This window comes from Podarcis muralis, chromosome 12 (genome assembly GCF_964188315.1).
Source record: "Podarcis muralis chromosome 12, rPodMur119.hap1.1, whole genome shotgun sequence".
In the NCBI taxonomy this organism is placed as follows: domain Eukaryota; kingdom Metazoa; phylum Chordata; class Lepidosauria; order Squamata; family Lacertidae; genus Podarcis; species Podarcis muralis.
This window is the reverse complement of record NC_135666.1, coordinates 22,152,417-22,177,209: the sequence shown is the minus strand read 5'-3', so window position 1 is coordinate 22,177,209 and position 24,793 is coordinate 22,152,417. Positions and strand designations below refer to the sequence as shown.

The 24,793-nt window shown below is 45.6% G+C and overlaps 1 protein-coding gene across 3 annotated transcripts in view; it reads left to right on the top strand.

The window, feature by feature from the left end:
- GAD2 (glutamate decarboxylase 2) overlaps positions 1–24,793 on the top strand; it is a 35,384-nt gene that overhangs the window by 5,747 nt on the left and 4,844 nt on the right. For all 3 annotated transcript variants that reach the window (XM_028750774.2, XM_028750773.2, XM_028750775.2), the window contains 9 exons: positions 10,952–11,042; positions 12,076–12,188; positions 14,051–14,166; positions 14,883–14,962; positions 15,692–15,746; positions 17,877–17,993; positions 19,890–19,954; positions 21,270–21,348; positions 22,866–23,015. In XM_028750774.2, the coding sequence (XP_028606607.2) occupies positions 10,952–11,042; positions 12,076–12,188; positions 14,051–14,166; positions 14,883–14,962; positions 15,692–15,746; positions 17,877–17,993; positions 19,890–19,954; positions 21,270–21,348; positions 22,866–23,015 (866 nt within the window). The remainder of the gene's footprint in view (positions 1–10,951; positions 11,043–12,075; positions 12,189–14,050; positions 14,167–14,882; positions 14,963–15,691; positions 15,747–17,876; positions 17,994–19,889; positions 19,955–21,269; positions 21,349–22,865; positions 23,016–24,793) is intronic.

Here is a 24,793-nt window from a genome sequence, read left to right as displayed (position 1 = left end):
AAAAACCAGCAATTAGGAGTGTTATGTTGTCAAGTGACTGAAAAACCGAGCCGCGTATAAATTAAATGTAGGACGCGCGCACTACATATATAGGTGTTATTACCTGACTCCAATTTAATCATTTTAATACAGTGTCTATTCCATCTCCCTTTCATAGATATAGATATAGATATAGATATAGATATAGATATAGATATAGATATAGATATAGATATAGATATAGATATAGATATAGATATAGATATAGATATAGATATAGATATATTTTCCTTAGGAGCAGTTTTGGAAAAAATGATTTAAATATTTTAAATTTGATTTTAGTAGTCCTTCTTGCTTGTAAAATTGGTGTCCCCTTCCTAATTGTTTTGTTGAAAAGAAAGTGCACCTGTGAGTTTGTGTTTATTAGGAAGGAACCATCTATCGGTTCATTCAGTGCCCAAAGCCGTCAACTTTATGGCCCTTAGGCTGAGCCATGTTTGTTTCGACCCGATTCGTTTATTGACTTCGGGTGAAATCCTAAACACGGTCCCTAAGGAGTCCTTACCATTGAACTCAGGAGCACTTAGTTCTGCGTAAACATGGATAAGATCCAGCTATTAAAAATACAGGGGAAAACGTCAACAAGATTTGCGGCAATCAAATAGCAAATTCTGTTTTGCGTATGACATTTCTGTCCACAAATCGGCCAAGCCACCAGTAAACAACCCTGAACATTCTTTTGTAAGCGTCTTCTTTGAAAGAAAGGAGAGTCACTTCGGAATAAGTAAAGGATCCGACGGCTGTGAGGCTATAGAGCCGAATTTCTTGGAAGGAAGCGCGGTTGAAATCTGTTCGAAACGTCTTCCCAGTGACTCCGAAATATTCTGTGTTTTGCGCAAGCAGGAAGAGGTCAAGTGTGTCTACGAAAGCGCAGCTCTCGTTTGTAGTCAGTCGCTCTGGGATCGTACGGGCGATTGAGGATTGCTTCGATTGAGAGGGTGGGGCTGGGGTTGGTGGTCTTTTGTTCTCTCCCCATCTGGGTCTCTCTAATCCCACAGCTGCCAACCTGGCTACTTCGGTTTAAGCGTTTTGTGGATCGCAATCACGGTTGCGCGTATTAACATCGGAGCCTAAAGAAAGATGTGTTAATTAGGAGTGGCGGGGGGGGGGGAGAGACTTTTGCCACTGGGTATTGAATCTGATGCGCACAACTGGATCTGTCGGGTGTCTCGTGTACTTTAAAGCGAGTAGGTGCTGAAGGGTCACGATCCGCGATTGGCGCCTCTCCAAACGCTCCGAAATGAGAGCAGTTACCCGAGCGGCGATGGTCACATCCCATTTGCGCGTTTCCCTTTCTCAACGCGTTTCCTAACGATCGCCTGTCCCGAAGGGGATCTTATTCATTAGAGCGCCTGGAGCAAGATGGAGCGGGCGGGCAGCCACTACCTGCTTGCTTCGCTCTGCGCCTCCAGGGAGCCTTTTCAGAAGGAACCTGTTATACTGAGGATCGCGGTGCGCGGATATGGCAGGCGGACCCGCTCGCGCGTGTTTTGGGGGAGGAGGGAGCTGGCAAGGAAGAGAAATGAGCCAAGTAGGACACGCGCAACCAGGGCTGGGAAAGGCAGCGAGACGCTTTCTTGCAGGACTCTTCGCATTTCTTGCTGCCAGCCAGGCAACTTGTGGTGAGTCACCGAGCGACACTGCACGTGGGAATGAAGGACTCCATCCTAGGAGGAGGATGGGCAGGTGCGTTAGCAGAAGTACAAGGAGTCGGTTATATCGAGGAAGGACTGTGATCATAAGTGTAAGTGTACACACAACATCTTACAAAGCAGAGACATCACCTTGCCAACAAAGGTCCGTATAGTTAAAGCCATGGTTTTCCCAGTAGTAATGTATGGAAGTGAGAGCTGGACCATAAAGAAGACTGATCGCCAAAGAATTGATGCTTTTGAATTATGGTGCTGGAGAAGACTCTTGAGAGTCCCATGGACTGCAAGAAGATCAAACCATTCTGAAGGAAATCAGCCCTGAGTGCTCACTGGAAGGACAGATCCTGAAGCTGAGGCTCCAATACTTTGGCCACCTCATGAGAAGAGAAGGCTCCCTGGAAAAGACCCTGATGTTGGGAAAGATGGAGAAGGGGACGACAGAGGACGAGATGGTTGGACAGTGTTCTTGAAGCTACCAGCATGAGTTTGACCAAACTGCGGGAGGCAGTGGAAGACAGGAGTGCCTGGTGTGCTCTGGTCCATGGGGTCACGAAGAGTCGGACAAGACTAAACAACAACACACACAACGGGCTGCACCGACGTGGCTGGCTCAGAGAGAGCGAAAAGGCCCCTAAATGAGCGCAGCAGGGAGGGGATTGCACCAAGTCTATCTCTCCGATGTGCCACGTAGAAGGTTTGTGCGATTCTGTAGCAGAGAACGAGAGAAACACTCGAAAATATGATCCCCTGCGATACTAACATGGTTCAGTCGGTAGCGCAGGAGACTCTTAATCTATGATTCCACCCCACCCGGATTATTAAAAACCAAAAGCCTGGTTATGAGAGGAAAGTTTTTGCCTGGCGCCTAAAGGCTTGGGAGGAAACTCCATAGAATTCAATGAGATTCTATGCGCAGGATTACATTGCCAAGCGCTCCAGTCCGCTCCATCAGATGCAGGAAGAGCCTGAAAATTCAATTTCAGAGGGATTGGCTTTCCAGCAATCAGGCTTGTGGCAGCTCATTTACTCCGGAGTAAGGCCCTCTGAGTTTTCAATAGGTCTCGTCCCACCGCTGGTCTCAACTGGATTTAAATCGATCAAGATGTATTTCAGAGATTTACGTTGTTGTCTCACAAGCCCCATAAACTTAACCTACTTCTTGCCCATCGGTTGCGCTCTTCTTTGTTTAATCGGAAGTCAGGTGAGCCGATTTCGATGGGGTTTTCTCCCTGGTAAGGGATTCCAGTTTTGTATTGCGCTTTGTTTGCAACCCTGAATTCGAAACTTGGGAAGGAAATACGAAAGCGACAACATGACTCAATTCCATCAGCCCTAGCCAGCGTGACCAATAGGCAGGGAGGGCGGAAAGTGTAGTTCATGGAAATTCAGCTACTCCCGATTTATAAAAGCCCTGAGTGGCTGTGTGAAGTAGAGTGGCTTCTTCATCCGGGTCTGTCTCTGGTTTGGCGGGGGACGGCTGTGAGCAGAGTTCGTACTAAATGCATTCTAAAGAGCAATCAATCCGATTTAAACCATGCATTGCGGGGTTTTGCTGTTAAAGGGAAGGAGGGTGGGGGGAGAAAAGCGGCAACATAAGCGGCAGAGGCAGTGGGGGGCGAGCAAGAACAAGAACAAAGGCCTAGCACCGCATGTGAACGGGCCCGCTGCACGTCCTTGGCAAATCGGAGTAAAGCACGCGTAGAAATGCTCCGTGGAATCGGTGTATGTCAAAAGCAGGAGATAAACATCAGGCCGCCAGGGGGCGCTGCTGTGAGCTTGGATTCTGAAATAGTTCTTTCGGGCTGCAAATTCCAAGCCGGATTCGAACCAAACATTCTGCTCAAGAAGGCCTGGTGTTGTCAGTCTACCTGGTCCCCGCTTTCCAAGCAATGAAATTCCCCATCCGAAGCTGTGAGGATGGTGGCTGCGTTTGATGTTGAAAAGTAATAGCCAAAAATGATAGCCCTACTACACGGTGGAGGTGTCTTGCTTCTGGTTCTGCAGAGCACGTTGGCTGAACTATGTTGTCCTTTGGCCTCTTCCAGGAAGGCAGTTTGAGTGGATGAGGAATAGCCAGTTCTGGTGATTTTATCCCTTCCCCCCTACATTAAGGATGGGGAACTTGTGGTCCTCCAGACAATGCTGGACTGCAGCTCCCATGACCACTGGCCATTGGCCATGCTGACTGGGGTTGATGGGAGTTGGAGTCCCAGCAGCGCATGGAGGCGCACTGGTTCTCAGCCATGGTAAGATCACAGCCCCTCCTGGAGTTCATTTGAGTTGGAAACTGCTGAGCTGCTCCCATATAATCCTATTTTTTCTTTCTCCTGCTTTATGGCTTCTGTTGCAGTACAGTGGTACCTCGGGTTACATACGCTTCAGATTACAGACTCCACTGACCCAGAAATAGTGCTTTAGGTTAAGAACTTTGCTTCAGGATGAGAACAGAAATCGTGCTCCGGCGGCACAGCAGCAGCAGGAGGCCCCATTAGCTAAAGTGGTGCTTCAGGTTAAGAACAGTTTCAAGTTAAGAACAGACCTCCGGAACGAATTAAGTACTTAACCCGAGGTACCACTGTACTTCCACCTTTTGCCATTCTGTTGTCTTCTTCTTCCTGTATGTTTGAACTCTGCTAAAGATTTCCCTCCTATGAAAATCAACAAATAGATAGATAGATGATAGATAGATAGATGAGAGAGAGAGAGAGAGAGAGAGAGAGAGAGAGAGAGAGAGAGAGAGATAGGTAATGGTCCTCAAACTTGGTACTAGATATTAACCTGGAATCTAAAAAGAATGCATGTGAAAGCGATACTAATTTCCCATCTCCTGCTGTTCCAATGTTGTTGCAGGGTCATTGTTGGCTAGGTGAAGTAAGGGCAAGTGAGGGCCCATAGCAGGGGTGGGGAAACTGTGGCCCTCCAGATATTGTTGGAGCCAGCTCCCAGCATGCCCAGTTTTCAGAGATCATGGAAGCTGTAGTCCAGCATCTGGAAGATGACGTGTTCCTCACCCCCCTCATTACTGCTTCTGAAATAGATTATACTGGAAAATACACTTGCAGCACAGTTCTATCCATTTTTACGCCGATGGTTTCTTTTGTGGTCTTCTGTTAAACGGCTGCCTGCTGTTCTCACTGACAGAAGAAGAAGAGTTTGGATTTGATATCCCGCCTTTCACTCCCCTTCAGGAGTCTCAAAGCGGCTAACATTCTCCTTTCCCTTCCTCCCCCACAACAAACACTCTGTGAGGTGAGTGGGGCTGAGAGACTTCAGAGAAGTGTGACTGGCCCAAGGTCACCCAGCAGCTGCATGTGGAGGAGCGGGGAAGCGAACCCGGTTCACCAGATTACGAGTCTACCGCTCTTAACCACTACACCACACTGGCTCTCCACAGGTGGATCTGCAGGGGGATCAGGCCAGTGACTCATCTAGGCTGGCACCCTGTTCTCACAGTGGACAACCAGAATCCTGGGGGAATCCCTCCATCAGGGCATGAGCACAACAGCTCTCTAGCTACCTTTGATTCCCAACAACTGATATTCAGATACAGTGGATTTTGGCTTTGATCGCGCTGGGAAGGGAAGAAGTCAGCCTGACCTTCCTGTGTGTGCAACCTTCCCTGTGCACAGTTATTAATGAAAGAAAAATGTGCAGGCTACATATCAAGCAAATGTCTAGCTGGCCTGGGTTCCATGTCATGTAGAAGCACACCCTGTCGGACTGGGACCAGGGAGACCCACAGGGTCTCTCTCACTCTAATATTCCTCACAGGGTCATTGGGTGGTTGCCAAACCATCTAGGCCACCTTGAACTTAAGGGCCAGTACGGTGTAGTGGTTAGTGTGTCAAAAAGGACCTGGAAGACGAGAGTCCAAATCTCTCTCTCGATCATGATGCTCACAGGTGACCTTGAGCCAGTCACTGCCTCTCAGCCTAACCTGCCTCACGGGGCTGCTACAAGGATAAACACATCACCTCGAGCTCTTTGGAGAAGAGGTGGGACATAACTGTAATAATATAAAGCAAAATTCCCTGGTAGCTGACACGTGCCTTCCGCCTGGCATAGCATGGCCAAGGGCTAGGGAGGATGGGAGGGTTTCACATTGCCTACCCCTGCCTTGGTGGAAGGAGACATATTGCTCTTATTATATTTTTAAAAACATAACAAAGAAAAAGGCCAAGTAGCAGAACCAGTGCTCTTTTGTGGCTGCTAGGCACTTCTATCCAGTCAACATCATTTAAGCGAAAGTGGCTGCCTCAGAAGGGTGAGGCAGGGACTCCATTTATAAGAGAATAATGAGTTTTGCTGCTGCTTCCCCCACCCCTAATTTCCCTCCTTTTGCTTCACCCACACAACCTGATTTCTGAGCCTTTGTGTGCCCGCACCATGGATGACGGACAGGGCTGAATTCTTTGTGTGGGGTGTGTGTCTGACTGATACAAGACTGCTGGAGACTGATAATTTCCCTCTTAGGTTTTTGTATGCCTTTACTTAATAGCTCCTCTGTATCTCCCACCTTACAGGCAGGCAGGCAGGCAGCGATGTTCTTTTTGCCTGAGTTGGAACAGGTGTTCCTGGCCTGCTTTCGTAATCATCCAATGCTATTGAAGCGCCTCTTAATCTTTCTCTCTCTTTGCTGGTATCGAAACCTAGATAGGGCTTTATTTCGGATGTAGCCAGGCAAGGGTGTTCCGTGGCCCTACTGAGCTTCGGGAACATTTCCTTTATGTTTCAAAACCTCTCCGAAAGGGCTGCGAAAGACCTGCAAATCGAAACAACGAGAAGCCTTGTAAATGGACTTATCAGGCCACTGACTATTTTCTCATGCATCATTCTGACACAGCAAAGATGTTTACTTGAATTACGTTTATTTGTTGTTGTTTCTTTGTTTTTGTTTTTAAAATCACAATTACCAGGAGATTCAGGGCTTCATAACTGTGTGTTCTGACAAGGGAGAAATGATCTGTATTTTCTGGTGTCTGAGCAATCTGCATGCCATCCTCAGCCCCTTCACTCACGGCGGAAAGCAGTCGGCAGAGAGTTCCATTTGCTCATTTTGCCCTGTCTCTTGTAATCATTAGAGGTTATTACAAGCCGCAGCAAGCTCCTTGGCTCATGGGCCTGCTTCTGCCTCTGAAATATAGCGTTCATTGACAACATGTGGCATGTGAGCAAAGGTCTTCCAAAGGGCTGTTGCTACAAGGCACCGTGAAGTTGACTTTAAAGAGGAGAAGGAAATGCAAACCTCGGCTTATCATTTCGAGCTTTTATTGAGCTGTGATTAGATAGAAAACTGGTTCCAGAAATCCATTTTTCTGCTCAGGTCCAGATTAAACATTTTGATAAGTATTTCGTAGAGCAGGATAAGTATTCTGTAGAGCAGGATCATAGCCCAGTTGCACTCCCTGGTTTGCTCCTGGCAGTATGCATGCTTTTTTACATGGTGTGCTGAGAGTATCTAGAGATACCTCCAAACCATTCACCTTGGCTTATGTCAGATCTCTGCAGTAGTCAATGGAGGCTGGTGCACTGGGGCTAATGGGCCACTGTCCTTCCAACCTCAGCCAGCTCCCACCTGCCCATTGTCCTACTTACATGCAGGCCAGAGGCTGGCCCTGCCTGTCAACTTCCTGCTCCTCCATCTCAGTGGAGAACTTAGCAGAGAAGTGGATGGGGACAAAACTGGAAAGAGTTGGCTCCGCCCATCTCTGGCTCTGGCTCCACCTACCGTGCGGGTTCCCTTCCTACCAGTCCCAAGGATCACCACCCCTGAGAATAGCTTTGCAAATCTGCACCCTTTCCTGAGCAACAGGACATGAAGGTCAGCCTTGAAAGGGGCACTTTGTAGTGGAAGAGAAAACACTACAGACTTGCTTGGCACCTGTCTGTCTTGGGAGACAATGGAGGAATGCGCCTTTGCGGGTGAGGTCAAGCTGCTGGAAGGTTGCAGGCAGTGCCTGCTGTGGTTGTAGAGACTGATATGGGAGAGACAAGTTTTGTTGCAGCTGGGGCAGATGAAGGCGTCCAGTTGTGCTGCTGCAGATGCACCATGGCGTTTCTTCTCGTAGGCAGAGAAGATTAGTCTAGTTGAAGTCTCATAGATATTAATTGGATGTCATTAGCTATACAGTAGGCATGCATGGGGTTGCCACTAGGTCACTAGCTTCCTCTGGATTGGGGCATAAGGTCTTTGTGGCAACCTGCCTATTCATAACAGCACAGGCATTACAGTTTCATTGTAATGCCTGTGTGCTGGTCCCATGGGTTAACTGTGAGGTAAGGTCTGAGTCCAGTCTGAGGTCGAAGGTGCAGTATGGAGTATGAAGTATGGAGTATGGAGGTGCAGTATGGAGGCAAATTTGTCAAAGCTGAAGTTGGGTGCAGGGCAGGGAATTGGGTGAGGTCAGGAGCTCCAGCAGGAAAGCAGGACAGGGTTCAGGCAGGAACTGGCTACCAACAATGTTGCTCCCGCAACTTGGGACTGGGGCTGGCTGGCTTTTATCTTCCCTGAGGCATAGGGCAGCCCTGACCCTCAGGTGACTCACCCCGCCTGGCCTGGCAAGTACTCCTCCTGCGGGAACTTAGTTCCCTCCGCCTCTCTGCCCTGAGCCTCTGCAGCTCAGGAGACACTGGAGGGTTACTGGACCCAGAGGCAACCTCAGCTTCTTCTGATGGGGCTGAGAGTGGAGCACCTGCAGGCAATGGGTCCTCCATCACCTCAGGAGCCAGAGCAGACTCAGCTGGTGCCTGCACCTGAGGATCCAACACATGTGAGGACCTTTCAGGCTCATGCCCCAGCCCCGGCTCAGCTGGTTCTGGAGGTGGGGAATCCTGTGCAGGCTGGGATCCCTCAGGTTCAGCATCCGAGTCCGAATCCCAGGCCAGCCATCACAGCCTGTTTACTTCTCCCCCACCTGCCACCTACCTACCAAGACCTGGATTGCTCATTCTCAGTTCTCTTTTCACACTCTCTCTCTGCGCCTGAGCAAACCAGTTTTAGCCTCCTATGTTTGCATGTGTGTTAAAGAACATTCCAAGGTGACTTTGACTAAAGACCAGCCTAATTGGCCAATTAATGTTCCCCGTTAATGTTGAGGCCCAAGGGAGACCCACTTTGTGCAACAGAACAGCATGGTGTGGGAAATAATACAGTTGTACTCCACAGAAGGTCAGGGGATATTTGTCAAGCGCAAGTTCTGTACTAGCATATCGTTCTTCCAGCACTACCTGGTCAGCCATTTTCTGGCTGTCTCATTACATATGATTTTTCAAATAGTGACAGGGAAATAGGATGGAGCAGGGCCTTCCAATGCTGTGTGTGTGTGTGTGTGTGTGTGTGTGTGTGTGTGTGTGTGTATGCCTGCACATCCATGAACATACCCCTTGCATTTTGGGAGGAACACTTGCATGCTGGGGAATACAAGGAAAGTAGGCTGACTACATATCCTGTTTTACAGAGGGCAGTCCTCTGTTTGAAGGCATCTTTTACCAGAAGGGAGAGGAGGGGCCCTCAGGGGCGTCACATGAGCTCATAGTGCCAGGGTGTGCACGTGCGAGTGCCGGGGGCCGGGCACACTGGGGGGGCACAGAGGGTGAAGGAACCCACCAGCCGAGAAACAAGCTCCCTTGGCCACGACGCCTCACAGGGTCAGGGCCAATGGAGCTCGTTCTTCTACATGCTGGCAAGCAAGGAGGCGATACAGGTACAAAGGACAGCTCCCAGGTAGCAGTCAAGTTGCCTTGGCAATAGGCAATCACATATCAACAAATTCAGGTCACACAGTTATAGTTGATTGGGAAGTCTTACACAACAGGCCCCCTGAAAAGTGTGGAATACCACTTGTCTTGATATAATGTTGTTTTAACTTCCCTGAAAAAAAATCAGAATTAATGCTCATTAAGTATAGTGGTACCTTGGTTTACAACCATAATCCGTTCCTAAGGTCCGTTTGTAAACCAAAACAGGTTGTAACCCAAGGCGCGCTTTCGCCAATGGGGCCTCCCAAAAAATGTTGTTCGTAATCCCCCCCAAAAAAGGGTTGTAATCCAAAAAAAGGTTGCAAACCGGGACACGCACTTCTGGGTTTGACGTGTTTGTAATCGAAAACATGTGCAAACCAAGACGTATGCAAACCAAGGTACCACTGTAGCCAACTTCATCTAATCTCCCTAAAAACAAATCCAGGGGAATACTCAATGAACAGGTTGTCTGGAAGCGCCCAGTGTCTTGCTTGCTGTTTGTGCCAAGTTCTGCCTCCTCTCCAAGGACTGTGAATTTTAAAGGGCAGGAAGCATCCTGACTGGGATGCGCCACATTGAGTAAGACAGGTCACGCTGATGGTTCCTTAGGTGTGTCTTTAGCAAGGGTTGTTGGGGATGGGAGGTGAAGACTTGGGACAGATGGTGTGTCACTTCTCAGAGGGTTCGTGCTTGGCAGTTTAGATGATCAGCATGTCACTGAGTTCTTGGTTTTTTAAACAGTTCATATATAGCAGATTTTAAAAGCTTGGAAGCTGGAGCTGTTCAGTCCCACCACCACCCATTCTGTCTCATTCACACAAACTAGCATTACTAAAAAGAGTAAATAAAACACAAAGAGGTTTTATTGGCAAACACTTTTTTATTATTACAAAGATGTCTACAGATCCTAAGCCTACATGGCGGACTTGAGTTTCTCAGGGCTGCATTCTACAGCAGAGAGAGAGAGAGAGAGCGCACAAGGAACAGGAAGGGGTGGAGCTTGGGAGATTGAGAGAAAGCCACAAAGTGTGTTTTCCCCTATCTGTTAGTCTCAACCCTGCCCTCTGCTGGCTGGAGGCCTGCAGGGTTACTTACAGCCAACAGGAGTCTCATCTGCTTGGTCCTCGTCCAGGAACAGTTAGGGTCTCTTCACATCAGGTCTGGTACTCGGGTTTTCTTTGGATAGATTTATATGACTACAGGGATTGAGTCACTGCTTAAGTCTAAGAATCTGACATCAGGCAAAACCAGTCAGTTCTCTCAGGTCGTTTGCCCTTTAAACGTCTCCTTTCTGCTTGTGGCACATTGAAGGCTAGATGGATTACATGGGTCAATGTGCTGGCAGGTATATGGTGCAAATGTAGGTAGACAAGAAGTTCAGCAATGTGGCATTCGTGTCTCATGCTTTGATCGCTTTTGCAGTGCAGCGAAATATACAGTTAACGTTTCAATAAAGTGATTAAGAAAACATGATTCGCTGGAAACAAAAAAATGCCATCCACTTTTTCAATGCTATGCAGGACATCCCAGATATTTCAATCAGCTTTCAACTGGACTGGATATGGTCGGATTGGCTGCAGACTGGCTAACTTCTACAGCCAACACTAATATGTAAGTATGTGAATTTGCTGGTGCTTTTATTTATGGGGTCTGTCTAAGCTTACTATTGAGTCCAGATATCTTTTGAAAAATTTAGTCTGGCCATTACAATCACTGCAATCGTGTTGTTTCCCAATGAAAAAAATTACAGTTTCAAAACTTAGCAACTTTCAAGAAATGCGACAGAGAATTATTTTGTGTTTTACGTGAATAAATGTATTATTATTCTGCTTCTCCACCAATGAGCTTACAGCCTGTTTCTCTTCCCTGCCCCTTTAAATCTTACAACACCCTTGTAAGGGAGGCTAGACTAAGAGATAGTGTCTGCCTCAAGGTCGCTGCATGAGCTTCATTGCTGAGTGAGGATTAGAACATGGTTTTCCCTGAGCCAAGTCAAAACCTTTATTTCCTACATCACTAAGCCCCACTAGATATAGGTAAATCTTTGTATTTCCTCTGGGATTGTGTGAACTGGTAACTTGTAGGTTTCAGTTCCTTAATCTGCCCTTTATTTACATCTCACACTTGTATCAGTCTTGGAATGCCTGTTGTTGTTAATTAAACTTATTCATCACTTCTTTTTAAGCAACTTGCAACAAATACATAAATGGCACATGCATTAAAAACCAGCACAAAGCAAAGCAGAGAAAAATCTAAAACTCATTCATGTTTTTAAAAGGCGGGACTGAAACATCCCACTCCACTAAAGGAGGCTATGTTATACAGTAGTACCTCGGTTTACGAACTTAATTCATTCCAGAAGTCCGTTCTTACACCAAAAACGTTCTTAAACTGAGGCGTGCTTTCCCCAATGAGGCTTCCTGCCACTGGTGCCCTTCCACCGGTCGACTTCCATTTGACTTCCAGGGCAAAGTTTGCTAGCCGAAACACCTACTTCTGGTTTTCTAGAGTGCATTGCCCGAATCATTTGTTAACAGGACTGTTCTTAGGCCAAAGTATGACTGTAGTTAAATCATGGGGGGGGGGGGGCATTCTGCCCATATCTTAACCAGGTCAATAAAATATGGGCACTGCTGTGTTTCAGGTTCACCTATGAAATTGCTCCAGTGTTTGTACTTTTGGAATATGTCACCTTAAGGAAAATGAGAGAAATCATTGGTTGGCCAGGAGGTGCTGGTGATGGGATATTTTCACCTGGTGAGTGATCTTTTTTAAAAAAAACCTATTTATGTCTGTAATGTATGATGTACTTTGCAGTCTGCAAGATTCAGAAGGGCGTTCATTCACTCACAATCCTGAGTATCCTTTCCTGGGTACATAAAAATGCATATTTATGGCAGTCCAGAGACATGATTATTAAAGACATTAATATCTGTCCCTGCTGAATACTTCCTTCTGCTTCGTAAACAGCCAAAGTGGCAGTCTGGGGGGAAATTAATCAGAAGAGACATTTGCCCGGTTCTTCTGTTACATTAAATATTTTTGAAGTGTTCTGAAATGAAAGAAAGGAATTACAGCTATTTTATTTAATATTTACTAATGAGGTAGTGGTGCTCTCTTGAGACTTTTAGTAAATAGGAATAGAAACACAAATATCAAGGAAAATGTACTCTCTCTCCTGTCCTTAAATCCAAGTTGCCCTGTAAATTTGTGTTTGGTTATTTTGCTTCTCAGGCAAAAGCAGCCTCTCAAAATAGTTTGGGGCAGCCTTCTCCAACTAGTCTGCTGGGGGAAATCCTACACTCTGTGAACACTGCAGGTTGGGACAGCCAGTGTGCATATAGATATTGTTGGACTCCAACTCCCATAAGCGCCAACCAGTGAGGCTGATGGTCAGGGATGATGGGACTTGTACTCCAACAACATCTCAAAGGAATCATGTTGGTTATCTGCCATACGGGACTTGACATTTGACCAGAAGAAAGGGGTGTCCAGACATGGAAGGAATATCTGGTCCCTCACCAGAGAAAGTCAGTTTCCCAATGGGACAGTTTCCCCCCATTCATTCCAATGGGAGAAGTACAGCTAACTAGGCTGGAATCAAACGCAGTGTATATAGAGCCATTGGGCAAGCAGGGTATTTCCAAAATAAATATGCAGCCACAGGCACTTGGAAGTATCTAAAACAAGGGTGGGGAATCTTTCTAAGTCCAAGGGCCATGTTTCCTTATGGGCAACCTTCTGAGGGTTGCATGGCAGTGTTGGGCAAGGGAAAGAAGCCACAGATGCAACTCTTTCCTTAGTATGGTAGGCTACATTCCAGCCATGCAATAATGAAAGGTTTCCATGCACACACCGCATCTCTCCATTCTCTGTCTAGGGAAGCAATAGGCATAATAAACGTGGGTGGCGCTGTGGTCTAAACCACTGAGCCTCTTGGGCTTTCCAATCAGAAGGTCGGCGGTTCGAATCCCCACGACAGGGTGAGCTCCCGTTGCTCTGTCCCAGCTCCTGCCAACCTAGCAGTTCAAAAGCATACCAGTGCAAGTAAATAAATAGATACCGCTGCAGCTGGAAGGTAAATGGCGTTTCCATGCACTCTGGTTTCTGTCATGGTGTTCTGTTGCACCAGAAACGGTTTAGTCAAGCTGGCCACATGACCCAGAAAGCTGTCTGTGGACAAACACCAGCTCCCTTGGCCTGAAAGTGAGATAAGCGTCGCACCCCATAGTTGCCTTTGACTGGACTTAACCATCCAGGGGTCCTTTACCTTTACCTGTTTATCTATAATCTCAGTTCAGGAACACATGTCCTGGGGAGAGTCCCAAGGGCCAGGCAGAGTGGTCTGGAGGGCTACTTTTCACTTTTCCCCAGCCCTGTTCTAGAGTGCAGCCCAAGGTCCAATCTACTGTAGGCGGACTCAAGGACATGCTCAGTGGGTTTTCTCCATAGCGGGTGGGAAATGGAGCAACGGGTTCCCTTACCTAAGATCAAGCCAGGCCCTCTATATGAGAAATGTCTCTTGTTTTGAAAAAGTTGCATGACCAGTACAGTTTGTGCTTAAAGCTTTTGTGCCGTTATGAATAGAGGAAGTAACACTGTATTACTGTGGACTCCAGGTGGTGCCATATCTAACATGTATGCTATGTTGATTGCACGTTTCAAGATGTTCCCGGAAGTTAAAGAGAAAGGAATGGCAGCTATTCCAAGACTGGTTGCCTTCACATCGGAGCATGTAGGTGTTTTCTCTTTCAACCTTTTGCTAGCCTCACTTCTTTGCTGATTAAACCAGGCTCCTTCAAACGCCCTTTGGGTTAAGACATAGTCGTTTTCCTACTGTAACATGAGAGTCCTTTGTTTATTTTTTGCATACAAATGAGTTATGAGCTATGACTCCCCTCCTTCTGAAATGTGCTGTGTCAGTTATGTTGGGAAGGTGTGTTTTTATGAAGCTGTCAAATCTTGTGGTGACCTCTTGTAGCTTCCATTTATGTCCATCTCATCCAGCCTCCCCCAACATGGCGCTGTCCATGCTGACCACAATGGCTGGGACTGTTGCTGTAGTCCCAAACATCTGAAAGATGCCAAGTTGGGGAAGACTAGACTAATGTAACTCCTGTGGTGTCCAAGAAAAAGACAGCCATCTGAGAGCATTTAGCAACATTAGCACTTCAGAGTTCAAAGCTCTTCCACATACGTTCTGCCAGCCCTTATTAAATTGCATTCGGTGGTTGACTAAACACCTAATCACCGAACAGTCAAGCTATAGATGTTTAAGGTCTCCACGCAGAACTTCCCATTCATTTCACCAGGGCTTGCAAACAGAGCCTCATTTGCACAGGAATAAGGGCTTGCTGGATTGTTCCCCTAGGTGCTGCTTCATGATTCTTTTACAGCTGAAGAAGCGAAGCTGCTGTAAACATTGCAAAAATAACCCATGTGCTTTTTCAGAGTCATTTTTCTGTGAAGAAAGGAGCAGCAGCCTTAGGAATTGGTACTGACAGTGTGATTTTGATCAGGTGTGATGACAGGTAAGCACAGCCTTATGAATAACAGCAGGAATAGCCATTCTTTGAATGCAGCAGAAAGAACGATTTATAAAAAAAAATAATCAAATGGCCTGTTCATGTAATATAGCCTTGCCCCGTGTTGGGCTAAGGAAGCTCTGCCACATAGATGCTGGGCATTTTTCAGAGAGTTCAAAAAGTGGTTTATAGCAGGTTTGTTGAGCCAAACTCATGGCCCCAGGGCTGTACCAGCAGAGTTATATATTTTGTGACCTGCGCAATACATTTTTGGGTTGCCGAAGATCTGTCAAGCACCATGTGGACATTAGTTAGTGAACTGTGAGTTCAGGAGCAAGGGCCCTTGAGTACATCAAATGTACTAAAAAAACATAACTCTGCATTAAGTCATTTGATGTTTTCCACCCACTTCACTATGGATAAGTTGAGATTCACATAAACACTCAGATTTGCAAAAAAATAAATAGCGTAAAGTATACATTATTATTAATAGTACTGTACTAAGAAACAGGACCTGTTTGCAAACCTCTTCAACTGACTCAAAATCAGTTAAGGAGGCAGATGACGGAGGGTGGAATGAATCACTTCCCAAGTGGCTAGTTAAGTTTATAAATGGTGGGTAGAACTTTTCATAAATCACTATCTTATCTAAGTTAACTAACCTGAGTAGCGGACGGAAAGAGCTAATAGCAAAACGCTGGTATTTTGATTTCTTTTTTCCCTTTTCTATTGCAGAGGCAAAATGATTCCATCTGATCTTGAAAGGAGAATTGTTGAGGCAAAGCAAAAGGCAAGTAGATTTCCACCTACAGTCAGTAATCTGTAGGTGTATAGGAAAGCATACCGTTTTGGGGAGTGAGGCAAGGGAATTGCCTATGGAATTTCAATCATTGTTTTAAAAGTTGAGTTGCCTTATAAATCTGCACACAAAGATTCCCCCCCACCCCGCACTTGAAATGAGAGCTAATGATGAGTTGGACCAATGCACTGAAAGAAACCTATCCGAAAAATAGACTATTCCGAAATAACGTAGGCATCACAAAGTGATTCACTGAGTGTGCGTGTGCAAGAATGTTGGGTCACCCCAACTCTTTTGAGCTCTCTCCATCCTCTAGTCTAGACCCTGTGATTGTAGGAGGCGCAGGCCCATTGTCGGAGAGCATGCATTTTTGCATGTAGAAAGTCCCACATTCATTCTCAACGATTTTAAAAAATTTGAACTGTCTGGTTTTCAACAAACTGTTTTTTACACTGTCCAGCTGAGGCCAGAAGAGTGTAAGTCGTTCAACAGAGTTCAGAACTGCAAAGTAAACCTAGCCTTTCCAGATGCTCATTTTTACTCCCTGCCAGGAAAAGCCTTATTCAAAAGCCAAACATCTGGACACATTTTGTCGCCTTAGCAGTTTGCTGCCACCTGCAGGCGGAAGCATCAATGACATAAGCAAATTACAGTAAAAGGATGTCGATGGGTCACAATATTGGGGTTATCCACACTTAACTTTTGCTCCACTCTCGCCAGGCATAGATCTTGGCTTAAAAGCTGCATGTCTGAGCATTTCGGGGGGGGGGGGTTGGTAGAGCTTTTTGTCCCAGAGTTTTCCCTACAAAAACCCGCTCTTTAGCGCTCAATTGGGTTTTAAGCAGATTGCCCTTTGCACTGATTGAGATTTAAAGAGCAAGTTTTCACAGGGAGCGCTCTGGAGCAAAAGAAGAAGAATGTGCACTCAGGCACATAGCTTTAAAGCTCGGATGGTTCCTTGAAAGAGTGGAGGAAAGGTCAGTGTGGATAAGCCCATTTGCTAAGGGTATTATAGGGCAGTGTACCAATAAAATAAAATAAATAAAAGGTGTCAGTTTCAGTCCCTTCCAGGATCTCTAGATAGGACTGGGTAAATAGTCCTGCCTGAAACACTAGAGAGCTCTTGCCAGTCCATGTAGGAAGAGGAAGCCAAGATGTGCAAGTGGCAGTCCCTTATAACATCTAAGCTTTGCTTGGCAGCATAAATCAGGCATGTTTCTTAGATGTTGAGTCTGTGATTACTGGTATGCCTCGCCCTAATGATATTGTTTCACGCCTCCCCAATCTCTGCATGTGATTCCAAGGATCTTGGGTGCTTATCTAGGGTTCGTGTTTCCTTTTGGGAATGAGGCACAGCGGAGACTGTGGTGTCTTTAGGATATATGGTTTATTTACACACATATATATCACCTGAGCCTATGATGGAGGTGTGGATAGCATTACGCCCCAAGAGGGTCTCTTGCTTCTCCCATAGGTGCAGCAGTCTTGGGTCTCAAAGACAGAAAATCAGTCATGCTCTCTGTCTCTTTGTTACAGCCTATCACAGCCAGCCAATATGATGTTCCTCCCCTCCCCCGCCTTCTTCTTCCTTCTCACAGCTAACAGACTCAAACAATTTCCCTGGCTTATCTCCTCCAGTCCAAAACCCTACACCCTTTAATCCCTTTCATCTATGTCCACTAACACACACTGAAGGAGAGCCCCTACCCCTCCTGGTGTGGCATAGTTTTCGCTCTCTTGAAGGCTTTCCTGGTGAGTTAATGACTCCAGCCATTATCAGCTTTGTTCCTCCACTGACCCACACTCTCTGGCTGGCTTGGCTTGTTAGCATTAAATGCATCCAGCATTTAAACTGTATGGCACAGTTTAATCAAACCTTGATTAATTCTAACTTTCACTAAATCTAGGAATAACTAGGAGGATTTGGCACCCAGGAGTTTTGGGGATCCTTGCCTTCCCCCAAAATTTTTAACAGTATTAAGCCTCCGTTCCACGCCACTTCCCAACAGGGCTGTTGTGACTGAAAGACGCTCAATTTCAGAAAATAGTATCTATGTCTAAAGGAAATTTTCTCCACTGGAACATTTTCCTGTTGTTTTTGTTGTTGTTTCCTCCCTGCAGGGATTTGTTCCTTTCCTCGTGAGCGCCACAGCAGGAACTACGGTCTATGGGGCATTTGATCCACTTATAGCTATTGCAGATATCTGTAAAAAGTACAAGATCTGGATGCATGTTGATGTGAGTACAGAATTACAGTCTAAAAGGACTGAGCTACAAAACAGTAAGGTGGCAGAGCCAAAAAACCATGCTGTTCACTGTGGAAATGCATTTCCTAGCAGAATCTCTGAAGGATGTTGAGAACCACAGATTCTGGAAGCTGTCAAGGAGAGCAGGAAGTTGTGGGCCATCTCATTTTCTTTGTCCCTAGTTTTTGATATTCAAAGCTACCGTATATTACCTCGAGCTCTTGTGGTTAGTAGCAAGTAGTTGGCCTATCCTATACGAATAATAATAATAATAATAATAATAATAATAATAATAATAATAATTTTTATTTATACCCCGCCCTCCCCAGCCAAGACTGGCCTCAGGGCGGCTAACACCAGGTAAAAACAATTGATTAAAATACAACTTAAAAACAAGATTTAGTACAACATTAAAATGCAGCCTCATTCCAGTAGAAACTCAAATCAAAAACTTTTTGGGGATGAAAACGTCAAATCTTCACCAAGGCCAACTACCCAGGCTGGTCCTACGTGGGCCAGAAAAAAGCCAGGGAAGTCAGGGAATGTGACTGTTTATTTAAGAACATTAGAAAAGGCTACTAGATCTGGCCAAAGGCCCATCTAGGCCAGCATCCTGCCCTCACAGTGGCCAAACCCGTAAGCCGAATTTGTGTACAACAACGCTTTCCCTACCCAAAAACTGGTATTTGAAAGCCTACTGCCGTCAACAGTCAGAGCTGGTTCAATCTAGGCAGCTGTGTAACTTCTGCTAGGTTGCTAGGTCATGTGACCAAGTTGGAAAGGGTTTGGAACAGGTGTGAGTGCGCCCCTGCCCCACTGTGCCCCCATCACTCCCTTGTTGGGGGACTTGTCTTGGCCAGGGGTGTAACATGGGTGGGTCTGCTGGGGCAATGGTCCCATTTTTTTTCTGGGGGGGCGCTGGCAGGGCAGTGTGAAGAGGCTGCAACAGGCATGCATGCCCCAGACACAGTGAAAACATGCTCTGTCGCTGATCTTGGCCTCAGCTAAGCCAGCTGCACTAACTGAGCTGGAATGAGGGACTTGAACTGGGTTAGCCCCAGCTAAGCCCAGACTCAGACAGAGATTCACCTGTTTCAAACTCCACTCATCCCAGAAGATCTTGGGTGTTGGATTGCTCCCTTGCTTTTAAAAAAAAATAATAATAATAAAGCTGGGAAAACAGCTTATGATTTATCAGGGCTTCCTCCTCTTCCGCCCACTGAGATCCAGTGTGGTGTGTGAGATCCAGTGTGGTGTAGTGGTTAAGAACGGTGGACTCGTGATCTGGTGAACCGGGTTCGCTTCCCTGCTCCTCCACATGCTGGGTGACCTTGGGCCAGTCACACTTCTCTGAAGTCTCTCAGCCCCACTTACATCACAGAGTGTTTGTTGTGGGGGAGGAAGGGAAAGGAGAATGTTAGCCGCTTTGAGACTCCTTAAGGGGAGTGATAAAGCGGGGTGTCAAATCCCAACTCTGCACAAACATCCACACTCCTCCCTGACCATTGGTCCTGTTGACTAGGGCTGGCAAAGTCTAACAGCATCTGGAGGGCCACAGGTTCCCCTCTCCTGTTACAGCACAACTTTTGTCTGCACAGAATTGACAAAATGCAAGGGGACAGTCACTTGAATTGAAGGGCTTAAGGTATTTCTTTCTTTTCTACAGCCACTTAAACCAACGGCGTCATTTCATCATGTGGTTGTAAATTTCAGATGTGCACTTGGGGAACATGTTTCATACACTTCCCCTGTTTTGAAATTTCCTCAACAATATTTTTTTGGCTGATCACACAAGGAGAACATTCAGAAGTGACTTGTGGGCTTGGATATTAGAGCCTTGAAATCCATACGACTGAATACAATTATTGCTCTTTCTTTTCTTTTCCAGGGAGCGTGGGGTGGTGGGCTGCTGATGTCAAGGAAACATAAATGGAAATTAAATGGTGTCGAAAGGTAGGGATTATGGACATGTCATTAAATATCACTTATGTGCTGCAGTGACTGATGGAAATATTATTAGACACTACTCATATGCTGTCTTGACTGCCACCAAAATTCCTGCAAATTTAAAACCAGTCAATATCCTCTTGTCAAATGTAGCAGCAGAAACTATTTTTCAAGTTCCAATCATTATTAAAATATTTGACCAAATATTGCAAAGCATAAGAGCCTGCTGCTGTTCCTTTTACGTTGTTGTTTATTAAATTTGTATACTACCCTTCATCCAGAGATCACAGGGCAGTTCACAACATAAAAAATACAAAATGAGAACACAAATACATAATAAATACACAATAACAAATCAATAACCCCCCTCCCACAAAGACGTTTAAAATATTTAGCCAAAGGCCTAGTTAAAAAGAAACATTTTCACCTTGTGCCTGAAGATATGTAATGAAGGCACCAGGCGAGCAACCCTGAGGAGAACATTTCACAAATGGGGAGCCACAACAGAAAAGGCCCATTCTCATGTTGCCACCCTCCAGACCTTTTGAGGAGGAGACACACAAAGAAGGGCCTCAGATGATGACTGCAGGATCTAGGTCTGTTCATATGGGGAGAGGCAATCCTTAAGGTATTGCGGTCCTGAGCCATTTAAGGCTTCATAGGTCAAAACCAGCACTTTAAATTGGGCCTGGAAACAAATTGGCAGCTAGTGCAGTTGGGCCAAGATTGGTGTAATATGCTCAAACTCTGTGGCTCCGGTGAGCAACCTGGCCGCTGAATTCTGCTGATGTTTCCCAACCATCTTCAGAGGCAGCCCTGCATATAATGTGTTGCAGTAATTTAACCTAAAGGTTACCAGATCATAGACAACAGAAGTTAGGCTATTCCTGCCCAGACAAGGGTGCAGCTGGGCCACCAGTCAAAGTGCCCCATGACATCCAGACACAGGGAACTGTGGTTTGTTTGGTTAGTGAAAACATGCCAAGGTACCACTCTCTCATTAACCATAGTTTAAACAACTATGGACTTGTAAAAAGACATTCACTGGAAAAGCTCCAAGCTGAAAAATCTCTGTCATTTCTAAGGAACATTATCTGTGCCAATACATTTATATTAACTGTTCGTAAAAAGCCTGATTATGGCATGAAATAATGACTCTACATTACTTTCTTTTTTAGCTTGCTTGGCTTATTTTCAGCCTTAATGTTCTGGCCATACAAGAGCCGCCTTTTTATTTTGGTTTTGCTGTTTGCATTTTACACCTCTGTGAATGCAATCCGCCATTGCCGCACCTCATGTTAAGGTTTGGTTGCTGTTCTAGGGCCAATTCTGTGACATGGAACCCACACAAAATGATGGGGGTCCCGCTGCAGTGCTCCGCTCTGCTCGTACGAGAAGAGGTATGTTTACATCCATATTGACATCTTTCACCTAAAAAAAGAATAATAAAAAATCTGTAGTCAACCTGAAATCACAAAATAAAATTAAAAAATGGGTGCAGTGGTTGTTGCCTAGAAATAGGGATATCAGGAGGTGGAGTCAGGCATAGATCAACAGTAAAACAAAAAGCACCCAATGGCAGTGAAGTTAACTCTTTATTCAGAGAAACAAAACAGCTTGGTCACAGGAACCCTTCTCAATAGTTCTTGCTGTGAGGACTAATGTTCTCCACCTTCTCCTGCTCTCCAAAGCTCCTCCTCCAGTTCCTTCCACAGCAGCGTAAGGCTCCTTCACCCTATCTTTCTTTTCCCAACTAGTATGGAATATTATGGGGGATTCCGTGATGGGGGCACTATGCTACTTTAGCAGACAAGTAAATATGAGAAGCAAATGGGGTTTCCAAAAGGTTGGAAAGCCTTTCCTTACTGTGGATTTAAGAGCTCAGCGATGCACAGTTGGTTACTAGGTACTCCCATCTTCACAGCAGCCAGGGCAGGAAAAGCCAACATGGTGTCCTCCAGATGTTGTGGACTACAACTCCCATTATGCCTGACCGCTGGCTGTGCTGGCATGGGATGATAGGAGCTGGAACACAACAGTTTCTGGAGGGTGCCCCATTGGCTACCTCTGGCCTGGGGGCTGCATGGTAGGAGGTGAAGCAGAAAATAGCACATATTCAGCTGAATTGTTTATAGAGTTGGGGACAAGGGTAATAGCTATAATGGCAAGAATATATTTATGTGATGATGTTGCAAGCAAATCTGGGCTATGTGTATGGAGCCTGGGCTGCCCTCTCAGCCTCGCTGATGTGGTCACGAGGAAAGCAGAACAATACATTTGGCACCAGCTTGGCTGCAGGAATTTCCAGAAGGAGGCGTACAAGACTTCATCTTAGGGACTCCACTCCAGATTTGTGTAGAGTTTGCTCCTTCTTACCCTTTTCTTCTCCCAAAGGTGTCCCACAAGCATGGACGAAAATAATGCTCTTGACTTCATAATATAGTCTAAAGATACAACTGATGGCCCCTTCGGCCAGCACTGGAGCCTGTATCCTTTGCTTAGGAAACCTTAGGGAGCCAGTGTGGTGTAGTGGTTAAGAGCGGTAGTCTCATAATCTGGTGAACTGGGTTCGCGTCTCTGCTCCTCCACATGCAGCTGCTGGGTGACCTTGGGCCAGCCACACTTCTTTGAAGTTTCTCAGCCCCACTCACCTCACAGAGTGTTTGTCGTGGGGGAGGAAGGGAAAGGAGAATGTTAGCTGCTTTGAGACTTCTTCGGGTAGTGACAAAGCGGCATATCAAACCCAAACTCTTCCTCTACTTACAAAGTCAAAGAGTTACGAGGCCTTCACACACACACATCAACTGTTCCTTGCAGCACAGCCAAGGATGGGGAATTGTTTGCAAGTGCTTTCCTGAATCAGTAAAACTTCCCTGTTATTCCACTTGCCCTTCAGAGTGTGTTTGCTTCTTTAAAGGGCCTGATGCAAAGCTGTAACCAAATGCACGCTTCCTACCTCTTTCAACAAGATAAGCACTACGACCTGTCATACGACACTGGAGACAAAGCCTTGCAATGTGGGCGCCATGTTGATGTCTTCAAGCTATGGCTGATGTGGAGGGCAAAGGTGAGTATTTACAATGGAAGAGGGAGCGAGGCAGTCAGAAAAAGAGAGGGGAAAGTAGCTGTCTTATTTCCCTCAGAGAGGTACAATTCCCAAAGTTTCCTGGAAAGAGTGACTCATCATCATTTATTATTATTATTTATTATTATTATTAGCAATATTATTAAACTTATTAGCTTTTTTACAATTCTCAGCATCCTTAGCAAACTACAGTTCCCAGGATTCTTTGGGGGAAGCCATGACTGTTTAAAGTGGCCTGGTGCTGCTTTAAATGCATAGTATGAATGGGACCTTTGCCATATCAAGTGACTGGTTGGGATTTTGTACTGAGGTATATATAGATGGGTGTGTAATTGTGAGCATTATTGATTGAACAGCATAATATCTTAATAGGGGTTTTTTTATTTCATTATAAATGCATTGTATTGCGTTTGAGTTCTGTTTTGTACACCGCTTTGCGATTCTTTTGAATGCAAAGCAATTAAGAATTTTTGCTAAATACGTAAATGCTGGTTGCTAGGTTGCTAGGCAACTGCGGCTGAGCATTCCTACAAGAGCTGTCTCTGGGTAAGCCACTGCCCTCCCTAACACGAGCTTTCTGTGCATGAAATAAATAAAAAGCGCAAACCTGGGAGTGAACAAATGAATAATAATTGGCAATTCACCTTTCAGCCATGAGGAATTGAGTGCCGCTTTCGAGCTTCGAGCCTGTGACATCATGGAGCAGTTGCTGCACCTCGACTCCAGCCAATTTGGCAGCCTAACAATTCTGTTCTAGCGTAATCAGGCTAAAAGCTTTCGAGAACGACAAGAGGATTTTGTTGTATGAATTCTTAAAACTAGACATGGCAAAACTGTGACTAGAACACCTGCTTCCATTTTATGCAGCAATTAGGAGCGGGCGTAATATTGATGTGGGGAAACCAATTATAAATCTGTTGTTTTCTAGGGGCATATTTGTAAAGACTCTCCGAGGACCAGCTTATTTTGCAGTTTGGAAATATTGCCAAATATAATGCTTCCTGCTGAGTGGTTTCAGATGCCTCCCCCAAGATTTCCTTTAAGACGAACAAATTCATTTACTACCATGGCCTGCAGGAAACACATATTTCATGCGGCTGTAGATGTTTTTGCCACCCATTGTTGGCATCATCTTATAGCTAACCTTAACCAGGTTGCCACTGCTTTAAGTCAGGTGTGCATCATTTTTGATCCAACAAAGAAATGCACACCATGTCCCAGTTATAGAGGCCTTACAGCTGCTCCATAAAGCTCCTGGTTTCTCTATATGGGGATGAAAAAAGAGGAAATGAAGGGAATGATCTAGGACCTAGCAGCACCACAACACAGAGCTGGTGGGTCACGAGTTATGTAGGCCCGACAGAATGAATGAAATCCAGGTGATTTAACTCATTGATTTTATAATAATAATAATATATAATAATAATAATTTATTATTTATACCCTGCCCATCTGGCTGAGAGTTTCCCCAACCACTCTGGGCGGCTCCCAATCAAATGTTAAAAACAGTACAGCATTAAATATTAAAAACTTCCCTGAACAGGGCTGCCTTCAGATGTCTTTTAAAGATAGGATAGCTGCTTATTTCCTTTACATCTGAAGGGAGTGTGTTCCACAGGGTGGGTGCCACTACCGAGAAGGCCCTCTGTCTGGTTCCCTGTAACCTCACTTCTCGCAATGAGGGAACCACCAGAAGGCCCTCAGCGCTGGATCTCAGTGGGAGTGAACGATGGGGGTGGAGACGCTCCTTCAGGTATACA